Source organism: Lampetra fluviatilis, chromosome 29 (genome assembly GCF_964198595.1).
Source record: "Lampetra fluviatilis chromosome 29, kcLamFluv1.1, whole genome shotgun sequence".
NCBI lineage: Eukaryota > Metazoa > Chordata > Hyperoartia > Petromyzontiformes > Petromyzontidae > Lampetra > Lampetra fluviatilis.
Window position 1 is genome coordinate 6,406,583 of NC_136303.1, and position 27,021 is coordinate 6,433,603.

General features: G+C 40.3%; 1 protein-coding gene across 4 annotated transcripts; it reads right to left on the bottom strand.

The window, feature by feature from the left end:
* Positions 1-26,057, bottom strand: FAM118B (family with sequence similarity 118 member B). 4 transcript variants are annotated; one of them, XM_078870052.1, is made up of 10 exons: positions 25,863-26,057; positions 22,983-23,060; positions 18,133-18,233; positions 11,956-12,208; positions 11,254-11,481; positions 9,794-9,922; positions 8,378-8,500; positions 7,306-7,468; positions 3,843-3,902; positions 3-2,158 (listed from the first exon to the last, which is right to left on the bottom strand). In XM_078870052.1, the coding sequence occupies exons 3-10, from the start codon at positions 18,210-18,212 to the stop codon at positions 2,106-2,108; spliced, it is 1,089 nt and encodes a 362-aa protein (XP_078726178.1). In that variant the 5' UTR covers positions 18,213-18,233; positions 22,983-23,060; positions 25,863-26,057; the 3' UTR covers positions 3-2,105. The 4 variants fall into 4 exon arrangements, with proteins under 4 accessions (XP_078726181.1, XP_078726178.1, XP_078726179.1 ...); XM_078870054.1 differs by lacking the exon at positions 3-2,158 and adding an exon at positions 4,704-4,766 and having other exon boundaries at positions 3,874-3,902; XM_078870055.1 differs by lacking the exons at positions 22,983-23,060; positions 25,863-26,057 and adding an exon at positions 16,465-16,485 and having other exon boundaries at positions 1-2,158; positions 11,956-12,204.
* Between the last annotated feature and the right edge of the window lie 964 nt (positions 26,058-27,021).

The following is a 27,021-nucleotide window of genomic DNA, read 5'->3' on the forward strand; positions in this document are numbered from 1 at the left end:
GGCAATTCCTTGATGTGTATTTACATATTGCACACATCAATGAGAGCACGTACTTGCAAATATTTCTAAAAATACTTTATTGGGAAAATGTTGCACACTTGAACTGGCTACAAAACATTTACTCAATCTAGTTATACACTGCGAAGACTTACTTTCATTTTGTGATCTCATTCTGCAAAACCATATCTACACTGAGGTAGTCAGACTAATTACATTACATAGGATCTAATGTAAACAAAGTTAGTAACGTTGTAACGTTTATAATATTGAGATATTGTTTGTCCAATTTGTTAATGGTTCTTTGTTAATGTACGTAATTGTGTCAGTCTGTACAGAAAATGCAAGTCACTAAGGGTATCTGCGAAAACACAATTGCAAGTTACTTTGCAGTCTAAACAGGGAAATGAATATGGTTGCAACAAAGCTCAAACGTTGATACATTTTTCCTGCTTAAATATTAAAACATGTTTGTTTGTCATCATATACTGTATTAATATATCATGAAAAAAAATAATTGTAGACTACAATGCAAGTTCACAGAATTTTCACTTTTTTTTTTATAAACGTCTAAATTTGTTTAAAAAATCCCTTTATATTATTTTTCAAGTCCTCAGTGTATAATTGGTTTCATGTCAACCAATGTGAACGTGTTCACTAAAATAAATGCAACGCTTTGCCTTGAATTTAAACAATTTAAACAAATGTTAAACAATTCACAAAACTGGAAAAAGAGTGACAATTTTCCAAATGACAATTGCACACTCAATTCTTACGGCATGTAAAACTACAATGCAACAACTGTTTGAAAGGAGTCCTTGAATTGACAAGAGGCTGAGTTACTGTTCAGTTTATCTGCAGAAAATGCGTTTATGAAACAGGCATCACGGTTGGCACAAACGTACACATGCAAACAGCACATACAAACAGAACATACTTTAGAAAATGTAGCCATTAAATACAAACCAGTCCCTTTGGGTCCTAATAAATTGATATATACAATGTCAAGTATTAGCCCTATCAAACACAACAAATATGTATACCAAGGGAACTTTAAAAAATGTCGTTTATCACAAAGCCATAAAAAACTTTTTTTGTGGCTCTAAGTGTTGTACAATGTTGGTTGAGGGGTGATTTGACAGCAGAAGACTCAACCACAAGTGATAATTTTAAAATCCTTTAAATGTGAAGAATGTTGAGTCTTGGGCTCATCTTTTGCAGGATTAACACGTTTAAAAGCATGACCCTGTTTTTTCCATTACGAATTCATATTTTAGCATACGCTTATTCAGTAAAAATCCCCTCGTCAAGCTTTGAGCTACAACTTTAGCATTCGAAGGTATACTCTGCATTTGAGTTCGAGGCCACAACCATGAACCTGAGCATTTAAGCAAATTATACAAGTTGTAGTCTACAACTCACCGCATTATACATCACCTTAACATAAAAGCGTTCCTGCTTGTAGACGTTAACATTTTTTGAATTTTATTTATGAGCAAATGTACGTATATTGTTCTTGCTTTTCCAGGCTTTTCCAAAGTATTGTATGACAGTGTAGCTGGCACAAAGTCGTGCATGCAGCCCCACACATCAGAGGTGAACTGGGGGCGGGGTCTCTGTGTGGTGACTTCATATTAAATCGAAGCTGACGGCAGGCACCCTGTTCTCATGCTAAAGTCTTTCATCAACTCGATTCCATCACACGGCTTTATTTCAGTTCACAGCTTGACCCCTTAAAACTTGTTCCTGCCTCTCCCTCCTCCTGCACCTCCGTCTCAATCCTTAACACCTCTAATAATCAGTCCATGCTTATTATAACCCACCTGTCTTCCCAGCCCATATCTCGTGACCACTTTGTTACATTTCGATTTAAAGCTTTCGTGACTGCAGGGATTCATCTTCTTGGTTCTTTCGGTAAAGTCACGTAGAAGGGAAGTAATAAAATAATAAAAATAAAACATTATTTTATTTTATTATGTTTTATTTTTATTATTTTATTACTTCCCCACTTTGTTACAGTCATCATAACCCGTGCCTCTTGGTCATGTGCTAAAGCAGCCTGCCGCTAAGAGGCCTTGGATTCTTTATCCACGGCAGATCTTGACTCATCACTGCTGATCGCTGCTCACGGAATCTTCCCTTTTCATCTCCGTTTTGAATTCTGAAAGACAAAACACGGTAAAATAATTTGTAAATCAAAACACTCGAATTTATTTCAACCATTAGCTCTGTTCATAGAGAAGTCGTGCTCCCTTTATAAACATCGGTAGTTTAAATCCCAGCTCGGATCAAATGAGCCCATCATGCATCCAGGATCAATAAAATAAGCACTACTTCGTGAAGCTGCACCACTTGTGAGAAATCACTGCCTCTCAATTGGTGCAACACTTGTACACTATCTATGGGGCCTATGAAAACAAAACTTGCTTCCTATATTTCGATTTAAAGCTTTCGTGACTGCAGGGATTCATCTTCTTGGTTCTTTCGGTAAAGTCACGTAGAAGGGAAGTAATAAAATAATAAAAATAAAAATATTAAATATTATGTTTTATTTTTATTATTGTATTACTTCCCTTCTACGTGACTTTACCGAAAGAACCAAGAAGATTGCTTCCTATAAACAGCAGTGAAAAGCAGAAGTATGACGTGGAAACTTACATTGCCGATTCAGACACTATTCAGTGAAAACATCTCAATTATCATTGGGTATTGTTAGCGCTTACATGTTTACGTCACCGATGGTCATTATTTAACATTAATTGAAATGTAAATATAATGCAACTACTGTTCAGTACACGAACAGGTAAAAATTATTTAAGTACTTAAAATTATCTTCTTGGTTCTTTCGGTAAAGTCACGTAGAAGGGAAATAATAAAATAATGAAAATAAAACATAATAAAATACAATTCTCACGACGTTTCAGCCACAACACAAGCAGCCGTCCTCAGGTGAAGAACAGGGCTGAGGACGGCTGCTTGTGTTGTGGCCAAAACGTCGTGAGAATTGTATTTTAATATGTATAATTTTGATTATTTTATTATTTCCATTCTGCGTGACTTTACAAAAAAACCAAGAAGATGAATCCCTGCAGTCACGAAAGCTTTAAATCGAAATTTTACTTAAAATTAATTTTAAAAGGTAGATCTCAAATCGATTATAAAAGTTTACAATATATAACATTTTTTTATCTAAACTGGGAGAAAAAAAGATTAACAATTTCTATCAGAACAGCAGAATTAATACAAAATGCCAATTCTCCCATTTTCTCTCGATACATTCCCCCCTATAACACTAACTTCTTTATAACACCAGCAAAAACCCCTATATTTTGCTGTGACTGACAATTGTTCATTATCTTCACTTGCCACAACCAATGGGAGGAGCAAACCCTACATTGGATCAGCGACTCCCTCCTTTGTTTGGTTGCACCACTCTACCCGCGTCATTTACATTTAAAACATCTAACGAGCGCATTAACGCTTAGCATCGTGAATGTAACGGCAGTAAGGCCTTAGTGGTTTTAACGCTCGTAGGGGAATTTGGGTGTGTTCATGAAACACAATTATTTGAGACACGGCTAGCTGGGAGTTGTTCTCGCGACATGATTCATTTGTAAGTGGCTGCAGGTGTCCACATGCTTCATAGCACACACCCGGGAGAGACTCGCAAAGCTTACAAATTATAATCCATAAGTTGGCAGTCATTTAAAGTCACAGTTTTTACAAAACAAGACACACTATCAAATAATCTTAAGTTTCGAATGGTTCCTAAACAAGTTGTATAGATACATTTGGTTGCAACAGACCAAAACTGCTTTGGAAATAGACGACTGAATACAACATACCTGTGTAGCAACAAGGCTGGGAACCGGAGAGCTCCACATTTCCATTGTCAAGCTTGGCGGCTGCACATGCAAACAAAAAACACGACCTTAAGGAATCATGACAATGGTCCTTAATACACACAAATGCACTCAATCACACTGTGTTAAAGCCAATTTAATTGTTCAAAGTGACCAATTAAGTAACTCAATTGGATATTATAGATTAATGTGTTCAATGCAAGCTGATATTATTGTAATTTTCTATATTCATTTGCACTCCAAGTGAACAAAAAGTTGGGATTACTTAAAAATAATATAAAATCCAACAGTGTGTATCCTCAAACATGTAGTTACTAACACCTAAACATTTTTGGAGCATTCAGTGTATCCTACTGTAGATATAAAAGCGGCCATGGTATTGTGAAGGTGACCAAAAGGGGAAAAAACCTTATACTGGAACACAGAAAAAAAATGTGTGCCTTCCAATCAGAACCACTAGGAATGGAAAACATCGAAATGGGAAAATTGATCTGCAGAGTAATAGCATCAACATTGTTTAAAACAACTTTGCAACAATATTCAATGCGAATTAAAACAGGCCTGTCATCATTGTCACTTAGTCTGCACCACAGTCAAAAGCTGTCATGTGGACAAGATATTTTAAAAAAGACGAATTCTTTTGAAACTGCGGCACGTTACATTCTGCTTTGGGCAGGCACATGTTATTGAATTTTGCTACGAAGGCAGGCAATGATTGTTAGTCCCTGCACAAGACATTACACCCACCATTATGTGTTTCTTCTATGTGTTTGCATTATTCCTCGGAGAATAAAGTTTTGTTGGATTGTGTTGAGATGATCGGCATTGTGCCAAATTACTTACACACATCTGGGATCCTATTCTCCTATTCAGTGGTAATATAATACCTCTCTGTCACCTTCGATACTGCAAGACAGGATAGCGAAAGCTTGCTAGTGTGCCCTCTCACCGATTAACCCACATTCACTCCACTGTCAGCCAACAGCAGGTCCTCATGCATTCAATTATTTTCTTTGGCTGAAACCCACACATCGAGAATACCTCATGCAGCAGGGGGACACGCTTAAGAGCTACTAACATGCCTGTTACCACTCTCAGATTCTTGGTGTAGTTACAAAATCAGGCGCCAATGCCTCTATTTTATTTTCTCAAAACATTTAAAATCAATCGTCACTGATTTGAAAGGAAATGCAGGTGTCAACATGACCAAACAGAATTTATACCATTTCACAAAAGTCTCTCACCCACGCCTTGTAAGTCTCAATTATTAACGACCTGCTCCAATTATGAAAGAGCTGTAAATCATGTGGGCAAGACTCAACTTCAGGCAATTACCAGCATGACAGCTCACCGTGCACTGTGCTTTGGATAGCTTTTTCCAAGATTACTTTGGGTGCATCATTTAAAACGTGTAATTTGTGTATTTAAAGCAGTGCAGCACGCTGTTCTGATACACAGATTCCATCACTATTGTGTCCCATTCACAAACCACATTACAGCGAGACACAGAGATCATAATTTGCCTTTGATCACCATGGCTGGCTTAAGTCAGTAACACCTGCCATAAATGGTGATCATGGGAGAAAACTCCACCCCAATTGCTAGTGAAGAAGACAACTTTTCTATATATATACAAATACAAAATACTTTTGAATATTTTTTACATTTACATTATGTATACATAAGGAACAAGCACAAATACACGTAGAATATACATTCATACATAATACATTTTATGACAGATTTTCACCAAGACTATAGTTTATGTACTTAAACCAAGCATAGTAGCCTCTATTGTTTAATGCAGTTGATATATGTGTTACATATTTCACACCTTGCTTACTCATTTTCATCCATTAAGGAATAAGCCAAAAATTCGTCTGGTTCCAGAAGCCTCAAAAGTGATAAGTGGTAACATTACTAAATTAATAAATTAACCATTTCATTGTATTTAGGAACAGTATTGTAATGCATTAGAGCACACAGACACGTGGAGCAATACACCGAGACAGGGAGGCAGGAAATAATGTTTTTTTGTTGCCAATCCACTAATTACCCTAAATTACCACTTTGCTTCACACGAATAGGCTGAGTAATGCACCGATGACCTAACATTTTAAATGAAGCCCTTCTAGCACTGGAGCTTGCCTCGCAATATGTCTGTGGCACTTGCAATACAAGCAGCAACAGCTAAGCCAAAGAGTAATTGTCCTTTGAGACAGCTTTCACTACAATTGCCTACACATCCAATATTAACGTCACACACTGTTAATTCGATCTACAAAATCAATAGACTTCACTTGCACATTCACTGCTCGAACAATCTGCAAATGCACAAAACAATGCTAGCACATAAAAAAAACCTGAATGCCTTTGTAATTTCAGGAAGGAATCTCCAAGAACAGCTCACACAATTCACACTTTGTTGAGATCTGAAAATAACACTATTTTGAAACCTTTGGGAGCATTCCCAAAAAGTTGCAAATTATGTCCAGAAAACTGAAATGGAAGGTGAATTCTTATGAAGCAGCTTTGGATAAATGTATCCATACTCACCAGAGTCCAACTGCATTATCATCATCATCATTATATGTCAATGTAAATGCTCGATGAACAAAGTAAAAAAGAGCTCAGTGACGTCATGCTCACATGAGCAGCCGTACTCTAATCTCCTGTTTACAGCCCTGAGCCAATAGTGGAAATTCCATATTCCTTTGGCAGGGGTGAGCCTCTCCATAGGGCATCCCCATATCCCCTGTTGACTCCCCCCACAGGGAAGATGGGCTGATTAAAGTAAACAAAGTCAGTGAGTCATGTTTGCATTGACCACAATACCTGCAGTCGGAATGCAAACAAAAAACACAACTCTGATAATAATATGCACTATCCTTGAAATTGATTGGTCCACACCCGAGACAGCTTTCCTTAGAGCCTCGTCTCACATGGTGTTGGACCAGATGACGCCAAAAGGCGCACAACTCAAAGACAATGCACCATCAGAGTATGAGAGCTCGGGGTAAGCATTTACACCATTGGAACCTCCTTTGCAGTAGCAAAATATGATAATTGTTTTTTTTACCCTTTTATCTGGCAACAAAACTGAAAGAAAAAAAAGTGTCAGTTTTGTTTTCAGATAAAAGGGTAAAAAAACAATTATCAAAGTCAGTGAGCTTTATTTTGTGTGCCCAATGTTAACATCACCCCTGCAGTCTCTGCAGAAGGACCTATGTCAGCCGCATTGGTTCGTTAATCCAAGAATGATCCTGCATCTCAAAGCCGATACATTAAAAAAAAATAACAAAGGATACCAAAACCACCAACTCAAAAGTTTCTGCGACAGCCATCGTCATTTCGACGACAGTAATCGTAAGTAAACATTACAAATCCACAAGCCAATAGTTTTTTTTCAACAAGAATACATCTTCCACTCATCCGCCGCTCTCACCTGCACTTCCCCGCTGGCAAATCTCAGTGGCGAGGCGCTGGAAGTACTCTGGCAGGTGTTCATACTCGTCTCCGTATGAGATGACCTTGATGCCCTTGTCCAGCATGTTCTCGCGCAGCTTCTTGAAACTTTCCGGGTCTTCCCGACGCACCAGCATGAAGTGCTGCGAGTTTGTTAAAATCACAGGTTTAATTGTCAATTTACTGTTATGTAAAATCATTTACGGGGGGGGGATCAATCAAGGATTAAATTAAGTGACAGAAAGCCCATTTATAAGTAAAAAAAAAATGTTTAATTTCCATTTTATGCCAACTTTAGTCAAAAACAATCAATTTCATGCCAAAACTAGATACCAGTGGTATAAAAGTGCATCAAATAACACAAAGATAGTGTTTGATTTCATTTTCTATTATATTCTTAATTCATATTATTCATATTTTCATAGTGATTGTTAGTTAGTATTTGCGGATGCAATACGATTCATTATACCCACTTTTTTTCTAAGTTGTAAAACATTTACAACTATATGTAACATATCTCTTTTGGAGAAAGGGTATTTTCCAGACACATTCGAGTAACTATTTTCTAATTGTAAGGCAGCATGTGTGGTAATCATAATGGATGTTAAGCAATGTTCTGTAAGTGCAAATGGAAAAGCTCAATTACCAAAATCTCGAAGTAAACTAAGAAAAAAAAAACATGATGTATGATGTGTTGAACTTCTTTTGCATCGTACGTAGCCAACCGTACTGATAGGCGGTGTGAGGGGAAGGCCAAAATACTAAAGTCAAAAATAAGTTCAAAAGAAATTAGTTTTCAATGTATATTTGAAAGTGCATAGCTCCCGCAGCTTCCTAATATTGGGAGTGCGTTCCAGACGGCCGCAGAAGCGCATCTGAAAGTGTGCCATGCAGTAACCATCTTTGTTCGATGGGTTTGCCAAAAGCCGCTGCTGCGGGGATGACCGGATGTGGTGCGATTGATTTATGCTCCTTGACGAGACCAGCAAGGGATGTGGTACATTTGAGGCAAGCACTTTGTTGTGTGTCACGAGTGCAACTCTTAATAATACCTCAAGGTCAGAGCGATGTTTGACAGCTTCGAGAAAGAGCGCCTGGAAAGTGGTGTCATCGACTGTTCGACCACAGCCCAGGAACACGAACGACCGGCTCTCGTACAGGTGCTGGATCTCACGCTGTCTCACACGTCCAAACACACGTGGTCCAAAAATACGCGTGTGCAAAAATCTAAAATGGAAGCCCGTCAGAGAGTCGCACAAGCCATCGGTGAATATAAATAAGCCGATCATTGTATGCACTAAATTTCGATTTAAAGCTTCCGTGACTGCAGGGATTCATATTCTTGGTTCTTTCGGTAAAGTCACTTAGAAGGGAAATAATAAAATAATAAAGTAATACAAATAAAACATAATAAAATGAAATTATCACGAAGTTTCGGCCACAACGCAAGGACAGCTGCTTGCGTCGCGGCCGAAACGTCGTGAGAATTTCATTTTATTGTTTTATTTGTATTATTTCTCTTCTACGTGACTTTACCGAAAGAGCCAAGATCATTGTATGCACGTTCTCTAATAACATTTTTTAACGACACAGATGTTGACCGAATGAAAGTGGTTCCCTTAAGATATGACATTGGCTACAGATTCCAAGTGAGTTCGCTGTGTTTGCAACTGGGATACAACTGGGGGTCTCTGTAAACAATGCAGCAATTCAAAGTAAACACACACGAGAAAGAGAAAATGGCATGTGGACACGATAAGACTATACTGGCACTGGGTTTAATTTGTGAACCTCCGATTTCTAGGAATGAAAATAGGCTAAGGAGTAAAGCAAAACATGACAGATATTGACGTAAAATATTTCCTCATTAAGTCAAATCGAGCCACTTATGAATGGTTAAGACCGTTAATACATATATTTAGAAATACCCTTTATGTACATACAAAGGCATCATTGTCAACTCCTTTTCAAAACAGTCGTGATTGCAGAAGTATGCCGAATCCCATTAACGAGTGCTATGTGGGAGTAAATCAGTGCACCCAAAGAAAACCCACACATACGACAAGGGGATAACACTCAAATCTCTGCACTATACGTTTCTTTTTAAGGAAGTGTTATTGCAAAATGTGTTGAGTTTTTTGCTAAGTTACATTTAAAAAATCAATTGCTGTACAGCCATTTCCTGAACACCTCAGCCTGAGGCTATAACACCTAGTATTCACAAGGATAATTTGGCCGTGCGTACAATGTATATGTAACTGCCACCTATTTATGTCAATTACCAATGTGGTTAATAAGATCCAAATGAAAGACCGAGTGATGTCAGTCAGGCATATGACTTATACGATTGCAAATTAACCAAATGTGACTGCACATCAAACGTCATGTTGCCCACATTATCCCAGAAAAGCGCAACCCCTAAAATACTTTCAGCAGAAGTTCACTAGGAGCTCACGGGAAGGGCTCACCATGACGTCAATGTTGCGGAGCACATTCTGGTAGCCGGCGGGGTGCAGCACAATCCCGCTGGGGTTGGTATAAACGCCGTGCACATGCAGGACACTCAGTGGATGCTTGCCCTGTGCCCACTCCAACACCTGCCGGGCACAGACAAGGACCCATCCACAATTATGAGGGGATGAGGATCGACAGAAATTCAAGGGGCTATTTTGACAAGAACCACAACTCGATAATCAAAGAAAAATAGCGAAGCATGTTTGGAGTAGATTCTGATTCTCCATTTTAGTTTTTTTCAATTTACCTACTTGTCTGTGCTAAGAGGAAATATTAATTAAAAGATATTAAAAAAATATTTTTTACCCAATTTTATCCCGATTGTATCATTGGCATCATGTATCTTTTAAGATCTCTAACAGAGCAGTGCAATCCATTTCGTTGGAAAACGGCCCATGGAAGCAGATATTACAGAGCTACCCGAGACCCCTTTAAGTGGCTTCTGGCCCACAAACAGTAGAGGGCAGCACTTCCCATTCGCTTTGCAATCAGAGGAAGGTTCATCCGATGAGTCAAACCGTTATTTTAATTCTCAGAGCTGGAATTTAACCAAAGTTTCTAACTAAATTTACTGTGATTTTTGTTGTGCTGTCATTTTTGACGGCACACAATTATACAACCGGATCAGCTCCTGTACTTGCATATTCAGCATATGCAGTCGATGTATAACCAACACATCCAAGCTTAAAATCTAGAATTAACACCCACCACCCTCTTCCTCATACCTCACTGGCTGCTTTGTGGAACCTTATTTTATTAGGACCTCTTTAAATGTAACTCATCAATCGAGACAAAAATCACGCCATCAACTAAATTTCTCACGACGAAAACAATCCATCATTAAACCTCCTTTGCCAGTAGCAAAATATAATAATAGGGGTTTTCCCCCTTTTTTCTGGCAACAAAACTGAAACCTTTTTACAAGGATTCATGTCTGCATTAAAGGGGGAAACCCCTATTATTATATTTTGGTACTGGAAAAAGAGGTCTAATGATGTAGATGCTCACCCCGAGCCCTCATTACTTTGATAGTGCATTGTCTTTGAGCTGTACGCCTTTTGGCATCCTCTGGTCGAGCACCAATTGGGTCGAGGCTCAAAAGAAAGCCGTCCCTGGTGTGGACCAATCAGTTTCAAGGACAATGCATATATTATCATAGTGTGTTTTTTGTTTGCAATTTGACTGCAAGTATTGTGGTTAATGCAGACATGAATCCTCGTAAAAAGGTTTCAGTTTTGTTTCCAGAAAAAAATGGGAAAAACCCGACAAATTTTTTTTTTAAACAGTTGTTAGAATTCTCACGACCACCACCCTTTCCCAAATAAGAAAGACATTTTACGTGTTTACACTGGCCAGCATTGCCATAGTCCACGCTGGGAAAATGAACTCCGCCAGAGGGGCTAGCTAACATCACCTTCTTTTCATCACTGAGGTCGAGAGACTCAAGGGTTTTGCCGCGCTGTGTGCCGTAGATCTCCAGGAGGTTGTCGAAGTTGGTGGTAAGGGCCAAGGCACCGTCCTCCATGAGCCGCAGCACCGACTGCAGCAGACGCTTGCCTACCTCCTCCATTTTGCTCTCGAGGCCCTCAAACACCTCGTAGAGGCAGTCCTTGAAGAAGGTGGAGCGAACATTTCCTGTTCGCTGCAGCACGCGAGAACCTCTCATTAGCACGGTTGGCTACGTACGGTGCGAAAAAAGTTTAACATACATACAGTAGAGAGGAATTGAAGACACTCCCAGGCAGGGAGAGTAAGGTGGTAGTATTTGTTTGTGCAGACGTTTTTGGATTGAATCCATCACACGAGTGCATTTTGTCCTGGCATGTCTGTTTCATCCCACATGCAAAAAAATAGCCACAATCTAACCACATATCCCAAAGTATTGAGACTAAGTTGAGGCATTGCTGTGTAAATACAGAATTATTGAACCCTATTTAGTCACTTTAATAATTATTAGTATTGAACCCTAATCATGCACTTTATGGCCTTGAATCATGGTTGATTTGGAGTATTACAGTACATTGTAATATTCACGGACACGTTTGTCCTGTTTCGGATCAGGTTTGACTCGTGATAAAAAATAATAACATATCACAAAGCATGCACCAATACTTACAGGAGACAACTTCTGGATGAGGTCGTGCGCGACATGTACAAGGTTCTTGTCCTGGCGCAAGCATCGCGTGAAGCGGCGGCTCTCCTCCTCCTCGAGAAGGTCGAAGTCTGAGGCAGCGTCGAGCAAGGCCTGGATAAGGCCTTTCCAGGACTGCAGGGCGGGTACACGCGGCGCCACAGCTGCACTGATACCTGTGCCAATGACCAGCACCAGTTCCTGCGGCAGCTTCAGCTTCAGGCTGGGCAGCAGCTTTCTAATTGGCAATGACAAAACAGCAATAACAATGCTACTACTTGCGTAAGAAAAACTTGGCCGAGCCAGACCACAGAGTCATCATGTGCTGTGTTTTCAGTGCTCTCAGTCCTCCACAGCCTGGTCTGAGGGCAATATAATAGCAATGCGAATGACAACAATTATCTATGCTGTAACAATGCACTTGTGTTGTCAATTCAATGTTACCACACGTTCCTATTTGGAAAAAGAGATATGAAATCTCCACGGATTCTCACTTGGTTTAAGGCTACCGACTTACGGACATACTTATGTCTGCCTGCCTACCTACAGTACCATTCTACCGACAAATACTCTTGATATCATCACATGCATCATTCTATATTCATTGCTGTATAAAGGCCTGTTTATGTTGTCACCGCAGTCATATACATCCAAAATGAATCTTGTTCCACACGTCTCAATGTCCTTGCTACATCAAATAACATCAATAGTAATTTATTCTTTGGGTATTTTTTGGTACAGAAACCCATACCTATGATTTGCTCCAATCTGGATGACTATGCTACTTACAACCTGCACTTGACAACAGCATACAAAATAACTTAATGGATTTCAAAGCTAAATTCTGGCATTTCTTTCAAGTGTTAATTAACTGTCATCTCCTTAGAAATAAGCAGTTTGTAGCTTGTTGTAAAATGCTGGCACAAGGTTTGTAGCGAGTGCCTTGAGGATTGGATCTAGAAAATTCAGTGGTGTGGAAAGACAAACCACAATAATAGGAGTCTTTTCAGAATCTCATAAGTGTCGTATAAATGAATGCAACAAATTCCCATTGAAACAAGGATCGCAATTAAATAAGACGCTACAGGAGGTACACACTAATGGCCGAAGGACAAGTAGCATAAAATTACAAGTAATGGCCTTAAGTGGTTATTCTACTCGCGCAATTGCTGCATGTGTATTCAATTCATTCCGCTTAGTAGTACAATTCATATCCACAAAAAAAATCACTCCTGGATTTCTTAAACTGACAAACGAATTTATTGCATTGAAAGATGCCACTGTGCTTATTCATCCAAACAAAATAAAATACACTACACAATTGCTGTAAATCCACGTAGAAAAAGTATATGGTGAAAATGAAGGCGGCATCAGACTGAATATTAAGGTAATACTAATATTTACATCATATTATGTACACTATACCCACACAACCAATAGTATATATTTTTTACTTAAAACAAAATAAAACTGGTATCATTAAAAGGACACTTTTTTTCTTTTAATTTAAATAAAATACACAAAATCAGTGAAACAGAATCACCAGGACAGGAAAAGTAAAAAGGCTGTGTGTCTGTTAAATTTATTTTACTAACAAATAATACAAGGACTGTCTTTAAAATTACCAAAAGACTCCATTATCTTGACAACTCTGAGAATCAGCATTTGCAGGCTCTGAGCCCAAACGGACAGAGCAGGAAACATTCATTCACAGGACAAAAATAAACTATCAAAGAGAATGTCTTGCAGCTGCAAAGGTCTCATTTGCAAATGCAGCCCTTGACACACAGCAAACAATGCAAGATCCACAGGCGAGCTAAAATATTCCAACCAACCTTTGGGAAAGTAGCCCAATAATACGATACCCAACTTTGATCTCCGGGTTGTTCATTTATGTGCCAATCACGTTGCTTGATGTGTGCTATGCAGTTCGGAATGCAAAGATAGCAAATGTTTGTGTGTATTGGTCATATTTCAATTTAAAGCTTTCGTGGCGGTTTAAAAAAAAAATATTGCTGTAGTTTTCACACCTGATGATGATTGCTTGTGTTGTAATCGAAACGTCGTGATAATGTTATAGTTTTATTTTTATTATTTTATTATTTCCCTTCTACGTAACTTTACCGAAAGAACCAAGACTATGTATTGGTCATGCTTTGGTCATTTAGTGTAGAATGCATTTGGATAAAAATCCTGCCAAGGGCAAAAAAATACATCCAAAGATGACAATTATATGCATTGTTTAAAATTTGTGAAATAAATGAACGCGAAAAGTTCGTCCCCATCATAGTGTATATTCTTGGTTCTTTTGGTAAAGTCATGTAGAAGGGAAATAATTAAAATAAAACATAATAAAAATTCTCACGACGTTTCGGCCACAACGCGACTTTACCGAAAGAACCAAGAATATTAATCCCTGCAGTCACGAAAGCTTTAAATCGAAATTCATCACAGTGTAGTCACACACTCAGAGACACTAGGGGTAGGAGGCACTCTATTTATTAATAACCTTCACAGTTCGCAAGAGGTAACTACAGCGCTCAGTCAGGACAGCCGGCAGACTGCCTGACTGACGACGCCAAGATGGTGATGAAGACTCCAGCAGCACAACGGGATCCCACCCCAGGCAACAGCCCTGAGCCTTCGCTCGGGGTCAACCTTTTATCCTCCCGGCGTGGCCTCGCTCCGCCCCGGCCACGCCCCCCTTCTAGAGCCTACTAGCGGGTTCCTGGGCTGACCTCACGTGCCCCCTCTCACCTTTCCCCTACATCCCTCTCTCTGGCTTATCACGTGGCCTGCTGACACAGACAGGGCTGCCGCAACTGCAGATCCCCTTCTCTATCAGCAACTCGCACTATGCTACGTCGAGACCCATTCCATGTCAATACAATAGCAAAAAAGATGGATTCAGAAATGTACACGTAACATGATTTGACATGTACAAATAGAAATTTTAATCACGTGACAAAAAATAGTAAAATTTACATGACGTTTATTTTAAATTAAATTGCATACCATTTGACAGAAAGAGTGAATGCAATAAAAAATTATTATACAAAATTGGTGAAAAGCAGAACTCATGTTAAACGGCCCTTGTGTGCCAAGTTGTACAGAACTGCCTTTTATAAATTAGTTTTTCAAACCAATATTATTTCACCAGCTCAAAATGTATTTTTATAAAAAGCCAACGCATGGGGGTCATGGGAGATCCGTTTGTCTCCCATCTCGAACTGTGTCCCCATCACCTCGAATTTCTCGTTTCTGTCCCCGATGTATATTTCTCCCCACGCGTCTGCTTACAAGCGTCGTTTCCTCGTGACGGTCTTTCCCTGCCTATTAATCTCTCCCCATCTTTCACTTTCTCACATCCCAATCTACCCATGTCATTTCCACCTTGTATCTCTCTCATCTCTTGTCCATTGACTCTCCTCGCCTCTCTCGTCATGTCTTTCTCCCCATGCCCCTCCTCCTTGCGTTTATGTGCAAATGTGGAGGTTTGTGTTCACGTGTTGGCCTGTGTACATGTACGTTTCATTTTAAATCTATAGTTATGAATGTTTGTGTGCACTTGTCGAAATTTAAATGGTGTTATGTCTACAATTACCGGTGTATGTGAGCATTATCAATCAATCTTTATTTGTTATGTTATGTTCCATATTGAGTAGATATAAATAAGCCTGTATATCAATCAACCAATATTTATTTTACGTGCCAATATCACCCTCAATAAAGTAGGCTTCAGTGCACATAACAGAAGAATGGGATTGCTACAGGGGTATTAAGCAACAGGAAATATATGGCTGTGTGATTGTTATATAATATACGTCGTGGTTAATTTTGACACGAAAGGGTTTTTTTGGGTAAGATCGCGTGAATATAAGTCATTATTCACGCGATATAATAAAAAAAAACTTTGTTATAGATATTGGCTGCGAAAGCTTAGCGTGTTAAAATGACTAAATAAGGGGGTCACCTAACAGAAACGTTTTATCAGCACTGCTTGAGACTATATTGTTTTTGCACTTATTCAAATGCGTTCATATTTAAGAATAAAAATTTTCTCAAACTGTATTTACTTTAATGTACACAAACACACAAGGTTAATGAAACTATGGTACAGGCATATCGTAAAAAAGGGTAGAAGAAAACTAAATAGCCTTCCTATTTTAAGTATAATTTACAATGAGGTTCTACTACATTTAGATGTAGGCATATGGCAAAAGGTAAGAGGTTTAAAAAAAAAAGCACTTCACCCACCTACTTGTGACAATCACCTCCTACCACCACTTGTAATATTTCAGGGTTTGCTTGGTTGTAAACAATGACATCATAGTTTTGACTCGGCAAGTAAATGGTTGCTGCTTGGCTGCACAAGGCCATCTTACTGTAGTACATTTCTGGGCACCGTGCCTACGTTTCATTGTTTTGGATACTTTAAACGGCATTTTCACCAATAACGTGCTGTTTAATCGTGTAGTTCCTAATAAGACTCACGATTAACTGCATAGTATTCAGCTGTAGTGGACAACAAAACAGACCTGTGGTTAACTCATCATACGAGCCAAATTACATAATTTACAATTGGATGCACTGAAGCAAAGAAATAACAAGTCAATTACCACATGTACAAAATGAAAAGTTAATTGTAGCACTGCAAGGCCACGTGACAGTGAAAGTAACTATTTAAAGAGCCTGGCGTTCTCAAACGGTGCTGTCAACATTGATTGAGGGCAACTGGCTGCACAACACTTTGTCAGTGGGATCGTATGACAAGCCCTTTGCAAATATCACAGAAATATTTAACCAATTACATTTCCTGTATTGCCATTAAAAGTTAACCTCTTGTCAGGGAGCATTAGTCTGAAACATTCCCTGAAATTCAGAAAGAATGTTACTTCGTTTGTAACGTACTGTCACTTCTATCTGCGGTGGAATGTGACCCCCGGTGCTACCACGACGACCGCAGTGAAAACCAGATGCTACGTCTCAGCCGTGCATCCTGGAAAAAATGCTCAAAATGAACAAATGCACCAGGTGGCTTACATAGTAGGAGTAATATAATAAATTGCGTTCAACCATTCACCACCTTTGTGCAATCTCTGTAAACGTCGGGGTAAATGTTTTATCCTAAAACCATACTTGCAGACGTAGCGTTTTTACATGTTATCTGGGGACTTACAGTTTACACTGGCAAAAATAGAATCGTGTCATGAATCTTCGCTGTGTTCAGCAGCACATCCAATGATTGCATATTTTCTACATACAGTAAACCCTTAATATATGCACGTTTAATCATCGCGGTTTTCGCGTATTTGTGGCAAATTCATTGTCGTGCTACTTCAGATTCCTGGGGTCGTGTTCTAAATGTTCGTGGGCCGTAGCACGAGCCTACTCAACAAGTACAGTACTGCGAGGCTTGGCAGTGGTATAGACGGTGAGAGCGCGGTAGTTGATAATGATATTTGCACTGTTAAACGTTTATTCTTATGATTACTGAATGTAATTTAACACGATACGGAACGATATATGTATTATTCTTGGGTCTTTCGGTAAAGTTAAAATAAAATTAAATGTTTTGTTATTTTCTTTGAACCTATCTACGTGACTTTACCGAAAGACCCAAGAATATGAATTCCTGCAGTCACGAAAGCTTTCAGTCAAGATATATGTATTCATTAACATATACGCACAGTTTATATTTAAACTATTTTCATCAAGAGCTTTGAGTATAAATATTCAGGTATAATAGTCGCACCAGATCTCCAGGAACGTATCACCTGCGAATATTAGGGGTTTGTTGTACAGTACATACAAATGTACTGTAATGATGAAGGTAGCAATGCCGTTTGAAGAATTATTTTAATGTCCATCAATTGGATAAGCAGACCAATCCCACACGTTTCATTTAAACACCATAAGTTCCCTGTAATAGGAAATCTACAGCAACAGCTCCTGAGATCATCTTTGCAATATATGCAATTTGTAGAAATACTGCACAGCGAAACACGGTCAAACGCAGTCCTTGAACATGATCCTAGTCTGTATCAATGGTGTGATGGGTGCACGTAAACAGGACCATGATACTGCCAGTTCTGAAGGCAACACCTCACAGAGAGCTCACAGAGCAGTAGAGCAAAGGACAATGAGAATAGTGGCACTGACCTGGGCTTCTTGAGCGGTGGATACTCTCCCTCTGGGGAGTCTGTCATCGAAGACTTGCGATTGCCTTCCTCCGACTCCATTCACTGCTCCTTGTATAATCTCTGCATGTACAGCCAATTGTTGAAAGAAGTTGTAAAACTGGCCAACTGTACGCAACAACTTATATAAAACATTGCAAGCATTTTACATGACAAAGTTCGTGACATCTTTTGTGTATACAATGATATACTCGCGGCTGGTTTCGAATGACTGTTCTACTTCTCACACAATTTATTTCGCCAAGCACACTGCTGCTTCTTTTAAACTCAAGTAGATTAAACGGATAACATGTTCAAAATTGTCTCAAACTAAAGCTGGCATATCACACATGTGCAGCTTGTTACAGTTTCCAATTCTGCAGTCATGAACGCACAAGACATTAGCAGGTGCTCTAATAACGATGCACACAGTGCAAGATTAAGACAGTAACTTTGACAGTGGCACTCTACTAAGTCAGGATAAGTATAGCAGCCATGACATATTTTATATAGACAGTATCAGCCTAATACGCTTCACTGGCGACCACATCATTGAAATAAAAATTCAACATATGGTACACAATGTAACAAAAGCTGAACACACACATAAAGAAGCAGGGAGCAAGGAGAGGTAACACACTTGGAATTACTGAGAGGTAGAGGAACATACAAAACAGAGAACAAAAGCATATAAGAGACATATTGACATGATAAATTGCTAGAGGAAATGGTGGCCGATGGTCGATAATGACTAGGTAATAACAGCTAAAGGACACATGCCTGAAGGAATGGCAACTGCACAGAGTGATACCATCTCATGTGCTGGGGTAAGAAGGATTATTGCATCACAGCGGCATGAAGGCTGGTAACATCCTGGGGAGATTTTCTATCTGGCAGTGGATAGATAATGGCCGATGCTAATAAAGCAAATTTATATTTGGTTTATGCTTTTAATAGATACACTATATTTAGAGGATAATGTTGCATGCTATTCCTTGTATAGATTATGCGCTCTTTCATGAGTACATGTATCCCCAAAGGGTCAAACAGCACAGGTAAATGTAGAACATTTTACTTCAATATGCTCGTTATTAAATCCATGTATTATGAGCTCACTGTCATCAGGACTCATTATTATGGGTGGATACACACATTACCACGTGCTCTTTAACCAGAATCCCTGTGACAAAAGATTCATTCACCTAGGGAAATAAATTAGGATTATAGATATAACATAAATGTCCCAATTTTCTGAATAACATGTAATTTAACGGACATATAGCACCGTGCCAAAGATTAATTTTCATGGTGTGCTTAACACACTATCATGAAAATGTCATCAATAATTAATCTAATCATTTAAGTAATCTACGAAAAATTGTGACATTATTTGAAAGTGATCATTTTCGAATCACTGTTGTAGACATTTCCACATTGCTGCCTTTTGAGATGCCAAAGTGATATTGGCCACAGGGACGAATAGGTGAGGATAATAGTTGCAATCACTGACCAATTGTTTGCGACTGCATTACGCAACTTTTGATTTGTGCTTATTAGCATATTGTGGTATAAGTTGTGCTGGATTTACTACAGTTTGCTAACACGGGAGTCATTCATTGAGCACCACCGACATTGGGTGATCAAGTAATGTCTTCTTGTGTCAAGACTGTGTCAATAAACTCAGATGTCACACTACCCACTGCACTTAATGGAGTACAATTATTTTGAAAGCTAGGGCAGCAAGAAAGATAAGTCATAGCACCAATGAACAAATCATATTTGGGACCCTAATCCTTTACTGGTCGACATCGTGTATGTGTACATCTTCATTGCTTCACGACAATGATTTTGGCCAAGATAATAAATGTTGAATATGTATTAAAAAAACCAGTGCCACAAGTTTGACAGCTGTACAGTTTGTTAAAATAACATTTAAATGTATCTGTTTGCAATAAACAATGCATTTTAGAACCTTTCTTCCAATTAACCAATTGGTCTGGTGGCTGAAATATAAAGAATAAATAAATGAAATATGTTGCAAAATAGAACGGCAGTGAACAGATGATTAAATAGCATATACTGTCAGCATAATTGTGACAATTCAGGAAAATCTGCCTTACTGTGGAAGCCAAAAATGTACTTAATTTAATTACTAAACCAAACAGTATCCAGCGTTATGTACATAAGTTACATAACACATTACTCGGTATTTATCAAGCCCTGCCAATGTACATACGAGCCCATCAGAGTAAGGGATCAATGGCCTCATAGCTGACGTGGCGGAACCGTTGCTAAGATTACCAAGTGGCTTCGCTTTTTCACGAGACCTGCCCACAGCACAACAAACCCAGAGAAACACGCTCCTCTCCACTGGTCCAGCACCCCTCCACTCCCCAATGAGCACGCATAAAGAATGCAACAAAGCGAGCCAAAAGAAAAACAGTAATGCTGCACCACAACCACTATGTTGCATTCGAGGGAGTTGAAGAAAGCCATGATAAAAAAACGAAATTTATGCTTCCAAAATGTAATGGAACCCCTTTTTAAATATGTATTACACAAATAGTGCAAGCTGTATTTCTGGCCCAAACATAATGCAGCATATTATTTCTGTAGGAAAGTTAATGATGTTTAGCAAATAGATTTACTCGGTACTATTCGTACATTGCTACAACTAGACCATAACATCTAAAATTACTGCTACATTGGCATTGTTGCTACATTGGCATTTTTGCTGCATTGGCATTGTTGCTACATTGGCATTGTTGCTACATTGGCATTGTTGCTACATTGGCACTCGTGCACCGCCCATGCTCTTGCTGCTGTTGATATACTTGGGCTACGCCCATCCCCAAACCCTTATATAAGCAGTTTTCCTTAGAGGCTGACTCCTTTGCCTGATGACGACCGCTTGTGTTGCGATCGAAACGTCGTGATTTGTTTTATTTTATTTCTAACTACGTGACTTTACCGAAAGAACCAAAGAGTATGGATTTCTGCAGTCACGAAAACTTCAAATCAAGATAACATCTAAAGGTTCATCAGTGAAGTTTTAAAGAATAATGAATATAAATATTAAGATGTAATGTGCAATGAAATAATCAATTTACTGAACAATTCTGAAATGTTCCTGAAAATTTCTAAATATAATAGTTTAAATTTGGCATTTTACAATGGAATGTTCAACAAATTTCATCTTAGAAGAAATTCGAATTATGTTAAAATATGTAATGCCAATGGGGGGCTAATCTGTACCAGGCATTCCGAAATGTATAAACCAGCAGAATATTTAACAAGAGGATTACAGGAATTATGGGTCAACAAGATTGTCTACTTGGGTTTGGCTTATTTCAGACATCAAATATACTTGGGCTATCTTTTGGTGGAGCTTTCAAAAATAACAATTGTTTAAGAAATTGGCAAACGGAACTTTATAGCGCCACATTGCACTACCATCAGCCACACACCCATAACAAATTCACATAAACAAACTATGACATTTTAGCACGTAGGCTTTCGCGACCGATATTATTCAATGACATACTGAAATAACTTTATTAAAAGGCAAAACATTTGGGACAAAGATAAATGAGAAAAACGGCATGTACATGTCAGATTTACAACGTTAAATAGCTGTTGGAAGGAAATGTATTTTTAAACTCACAAGATTGTATATCTAGGGCAATTATTGCAGGAGGACCGGTAAATCAAAATGATGGAATAAAGGGAGCAAGAACAGGTTGGAGTACAATAGAAAAGTTAATTTTACAATAAAATCCAACATACCAATTATGCCTAAATACCAGAGTTTTCAATTGATGCAGCTTGCCTTCTGTGACATGGATTGGAAACATGGGACACTAACAATAGTATATGGAAGAAACACTGAAAATTATGCAAAGCCTAAAAATGCATCCGGGGAATTACACTGCTATAGAGAAAGTGGAACGTGGGGTGGCAGGGTGGTGCACTGATAACGCTTGTGCCTCACGGCAAATAGGGCCTCAGTTCATGCCTTTGTTGTGTGTGGAGTATGTATGCTCTACCCCTTTTCTGCATGGTTTCCTCTGCATTCTCTGGTTTCCTCCCATAGCTAAAAAAACAATGGTGTGCTTATACGGTGCGGTGGTGTGTATATTGTGCGTTAATTTTTTATTTGCTTTGTAATATTAATTTATACTTCGTTTTTCTTTTATTTGAGAAGTTTTAGTATTTTAAGATGCATTAAGTAGATATAATAAATGACTGCATACTGCAGATATGTTTAAAAAAGCCAGAAAGTATTTAAAATGATTACATTCTATTTGTATTTTGGTATTTTAGAATTGGGTTTTATGTGTGAGAGATAATAGTATAGTTAAACATTTGCTCTCATTATTGAAATTATAGACCTCCAAAAGTCATCTTGCACTCAGGAAATTGTGAATGTTAAATTATTTACTGTGGTTGATTCAAATACATAAGAGTCCAATTGGTTTTTAACAGTTGAAGCAAATGCAACAGTAACATGGGTTTTTCAAATGAACAATGATTTAACTGTTCATTCAAAACTAAAAAAATGCTCCAAAAGTGAATCTGTGGTGTAAGCAAGGATTAATAAGCCACAAGTGAAATGTAAAATGTCATCCGCTTTAAAATGGTGGCATTTAAATTTGGCTCATCAAATAATTTTGCTACTGCAGTGTTCAACCCAATTCTGTGTCAAGCAAGACTAATTCATTTCCAACAATGCTCATATCCATCACCTTGAATATGGAGAGGATTTCACTTCATTTGTAAAATATATATTACGTTGCATATTGTTGCGGCCATCTCCTGCCAATATATGCTTACCTCCATGTCTTGGTGAATTTTCATCAGGAGTTATGTTAAAGGCAGCCCTATGATGATGTCCAACAGCAGCCAGCCAAACTGTAGCCACATGGCATATAAAACTGTATAAGACAACGCTTTATGATACCAGCAGTCGCTGATCAATGCAGTAAAAATAAATAGTCGGTGCACTGGAATTTTCACTTGCGCCGAACATGTCAGGGCAAGCAATTTTCCAAGTTAAGGCGTAATGTCATGCTGACATTTCCCCTCGTAGACACTTTTCACAAAGTGTATTCTAGAAAAATACTTGAACAATAATGCTGTAACCCAAGCATGCCCATTAAAATGTGTACATGTTCATCCCTTGTTGCCAATCCACTGCTAGATGAGGGATTCCCCAAACAGTGTGGGTCATGAGGCTTGTTGGACCATATTTATAAAACTGGTCAGTGCAGGTTGGGCAGTGGGGAGGCAACTTGACAGATGTTGGAGAACAGTACAATTGATTTTGTTGCACTGCCCTCTGCTGCCAACCACATAGCACGATAGCCTATAACCTTTATTACAGGGTCACTCATTCTATCAATAGAGTAAAAAATGGGGGTGGGAATGGTACTTAAAGATATAAGATATGTTATGAGTGGTCAGGACAACTAATAGGTAAATTGCAGATAAATCATACCATTGTTAATTACACATTCATAACATCATCAAGCTTACTAACATCACTAATATGATCGACATTAATAACACCAAGATACATACTAATAGGGGAAGCAGGACAGATGATAGGCCTTGGGGTTTAATTGGGGAAAACGTGAAGAGGTGAAAGACGGTTAGGGGGGGCAGTTAATGAAGAAATAAGATTGGGAGAGGAGTGGCAGGGAACATTCTGGAAGGCCGAGAATAAACGGGAGGGAGAGGATAAAAAGTGGAGTGTGGCTGGTGCAACGAGGTCTTTTGGCGGTAAAGCTTGGTGTGCAGTTGGGCATTAATAAAGTGCCTTACCCCTGAGACGACTCGTGCTGAGTCCCTTTTAGTTAGACTACAATTCTCTAGATTAACGAAACATCTTAAGAAGCATTTTCTGCACTCGAAAGTCCTAGGCCACCCGCCTAGGCCACCCGGCTACAATTTGTATTTTACCAGGTAAGGCCCACTGAGCTAGACAGCTCTTCTTTCCGAAGCTACTTGACCACAAAAAATGTGGAGGGAAAAACCGGAGAAAACTCAACACGACCACGGGGAGAGAACACACCAACTCCAAATATCCAGGCGTCAAGGTCGGGATCGAACCCACGACCTCCTGTATACCAGGCGAGGTAGTTAACATCTCGCCACCGTGGCACTCCTAGACTGGTTATGGACCTCCCCGAGGTCGATTGAACATTGAGTACCTGGCATGGTGTGTGAATATCAGGACTGGGAAGACAAAGGCGGCTATGGGTGATTCTGGTCAAACCAACCCTTCATGCACAGTTATGCCCTCCATAATCTATCCGTGCCAAACGTGGAGCACTGTTAAGCAATATCTGCACCGGTTTAAAACCTTCAGGCTGGCCTGCCTACAATCCATCCCGGGTTTAGCCAGACTGGATTGTGTGAGCTGACACATCATTGAGAGATATGGACATGTTCCCATCAGTGAGCGTTGGCTGGGTCATGTAGCCTGCATGCCCAAACTACCGCATGTCCAAGCCAGCTTATGTTTGGATGATTCGAGAGGGCTCAAATGTGTGCGGGCAGGAAAAGAGATGGGGCTGATGTTGTACAGGATGTGGAGCTGATTGGAATGGCCGAAGACTGGTTGTTACCAAGCAGTGTCAACTACTTCAGCAGTTTTTGTTGTTCTTGCTGTAGTTGCCACACCTGATGACGATTGCTTGTGTTGCGATCGAAACGTCGTGATCGATTATTTTTCTACCGACGTGACTTTACCGAAAGAACCAAAGAGTAAGCGGTGTCAAGTTCGGCCTCTCTGGAGGAGGAGGAGGCTCGCTGCTGGGGAGTTGGAGGCAATCGCCCTCCAGCAACATCAACGGAGGGCAGAGAGACGCTCACAACAACGAGCTGAGCGCCGGGCGGTTAAAGCACAGCAAGTTGGCAGAGTAAGGGAGCAGAGGTGGTGGTGCATCGGCCGGTCAACCCATGGCACCCTCCGACTGACCCCGTGACCTCATGTGGCCGAACCCTTCCCCACTTCACGTGGCCTCAAAGGTGCACCTAGCCTGGTACAAGCGCCGGCTTGTTTGTTGGCAAGCGAGGTAGAGTTTGAGAGCGGTGGGCGAGTAAAAGGTGTGAGGTTCTTGGGATTCGTGGGTTGTAGAGACGATAATATAATCGATGATACCGGCTAATGAGGGGGAAGTGAAGGCATAATTAGGATAGAGGGGGGGTGAGATACGGCAACGTGGTCAGACTGAAGAATAATAATGGGGTAGGGATCGTTAAAGTCCTTTAAACACCACGAAATCTGGCCAGCATAGTGCACTGTACACGATTCCACATCACCACGAACATTTAGCAAAGCCACCCTCCTTCTCCTCCTCCATTCCTCTCCAAAGGAGCAGCATCGTAAACGATTCAACAACAAAAATCGGCAGTACAAGTCGAGAGCAAATACATGCGGCAAACTCTCCTACTATCGCGTCCCCTTTGTAGTATTAATAAAAATAGCGTTGGGGTTGTTGTTGTTGTTTCAATAGATAGCTTGGCTCATAAAAGCAGCATTTGTTGAAGCAAACCGCACGAGTTTGCGCACAGTTCAGTTACCGGCCATCAACTCGCACACCACCAGCTAAGCCATCACCGTCGGTCCGTACATCCACAATTGACGTGTGTGGGTTTTTATTAATTTGTTATTTTTTTAATCCAGAATATTCGCGCGATTTTCTTTACCTTGACATTGGCGGCCGGGTACACACGCGGCCCACCACCACCTCTTCTTCTTATTCCTCCTCCTCCTTCTCTCCTCGGTCTGTCACGAAGGCGCCGCGGGGACTGTCCGTGCGCGTCTCTGCCGAGAGGAAGTCGCGGGCAGCGGCGGCGGTGACGGCCGCGAGCGAGAAGCTTCCCGCCCACGCGCCACGAGGTGGGGGGGGGGCTTAGGAGGGGGCGGGGCAAATTGTGTCCGCTTCGCCCCCACCCACCCATCCCCGCGTGCACGACCCCCCCCCCCGTCGTGCCCCCCCCCTCCATCGCCACGTGCACTACCCCCTGTCACTCCCCCCCCTCCATCGTCACGTGCACTACCCCCCCCGTCACCCCCCCTCCATCGTCACGTGCACTACCCCCCGTGTCACCCCCCCCATCCCCCCTTCATCGTCACGTGCACTACCCCCCGTGTCACCCCCCCCCATCCCCCCTTCATCGCCACGTGCACTACCCCCCCGTCACACCCCCCCTCCATCGTCACGTGCACTACCCCCCGTCACCCCCCCCCCCCCCATCGTCACGTGCACTACCCCCCCGTCACCCCCCCCTCCATCGCCACGTGCACCCCCCCCCCGCCGTGCCCCACCCACCTCCTCTCGTCCACAATCTGAATATTTATTTAAACTGGAGGAATCCGATGAGCTATAAAGCGTTTTTTCACACATGTCTAGTCAGAACGTTACAAAAAGCCAATACAAAAGTATAGGGAAGGTAAACAAATCATTTAAATATATATACAAATAAAACAACTAGAAATATGTTTTTATCTTCCAAGGTAAAGCCCACTGAACTATTAGCTTATTCAGAAGCGATCTGGCCACAAATGATAGCTCAACAAAATGTCTCGCGTGGTAATTTATAGCAGCTAAATAATCTAAATGCACGTTTCCCAATGTAGAGAGGAAAGTCGGAGGACCCCGAGAGAAAAATCCACGCGACCACGGGGAGAATGTGGGGGTCGCTAGCCCCCGAAATCCCTCCCTCGATAATGCTAACGGCCGGGCTAGCATCATCAATCGCCCCCCCGCTGCTATGTTCCTCACCCGTGGCGTGGGAACCATCGCCCGAGGATTCCCCTCCCCCGCGGGTCCGCGTAGCCGGCATGGCTAATTACCGAGTAGTA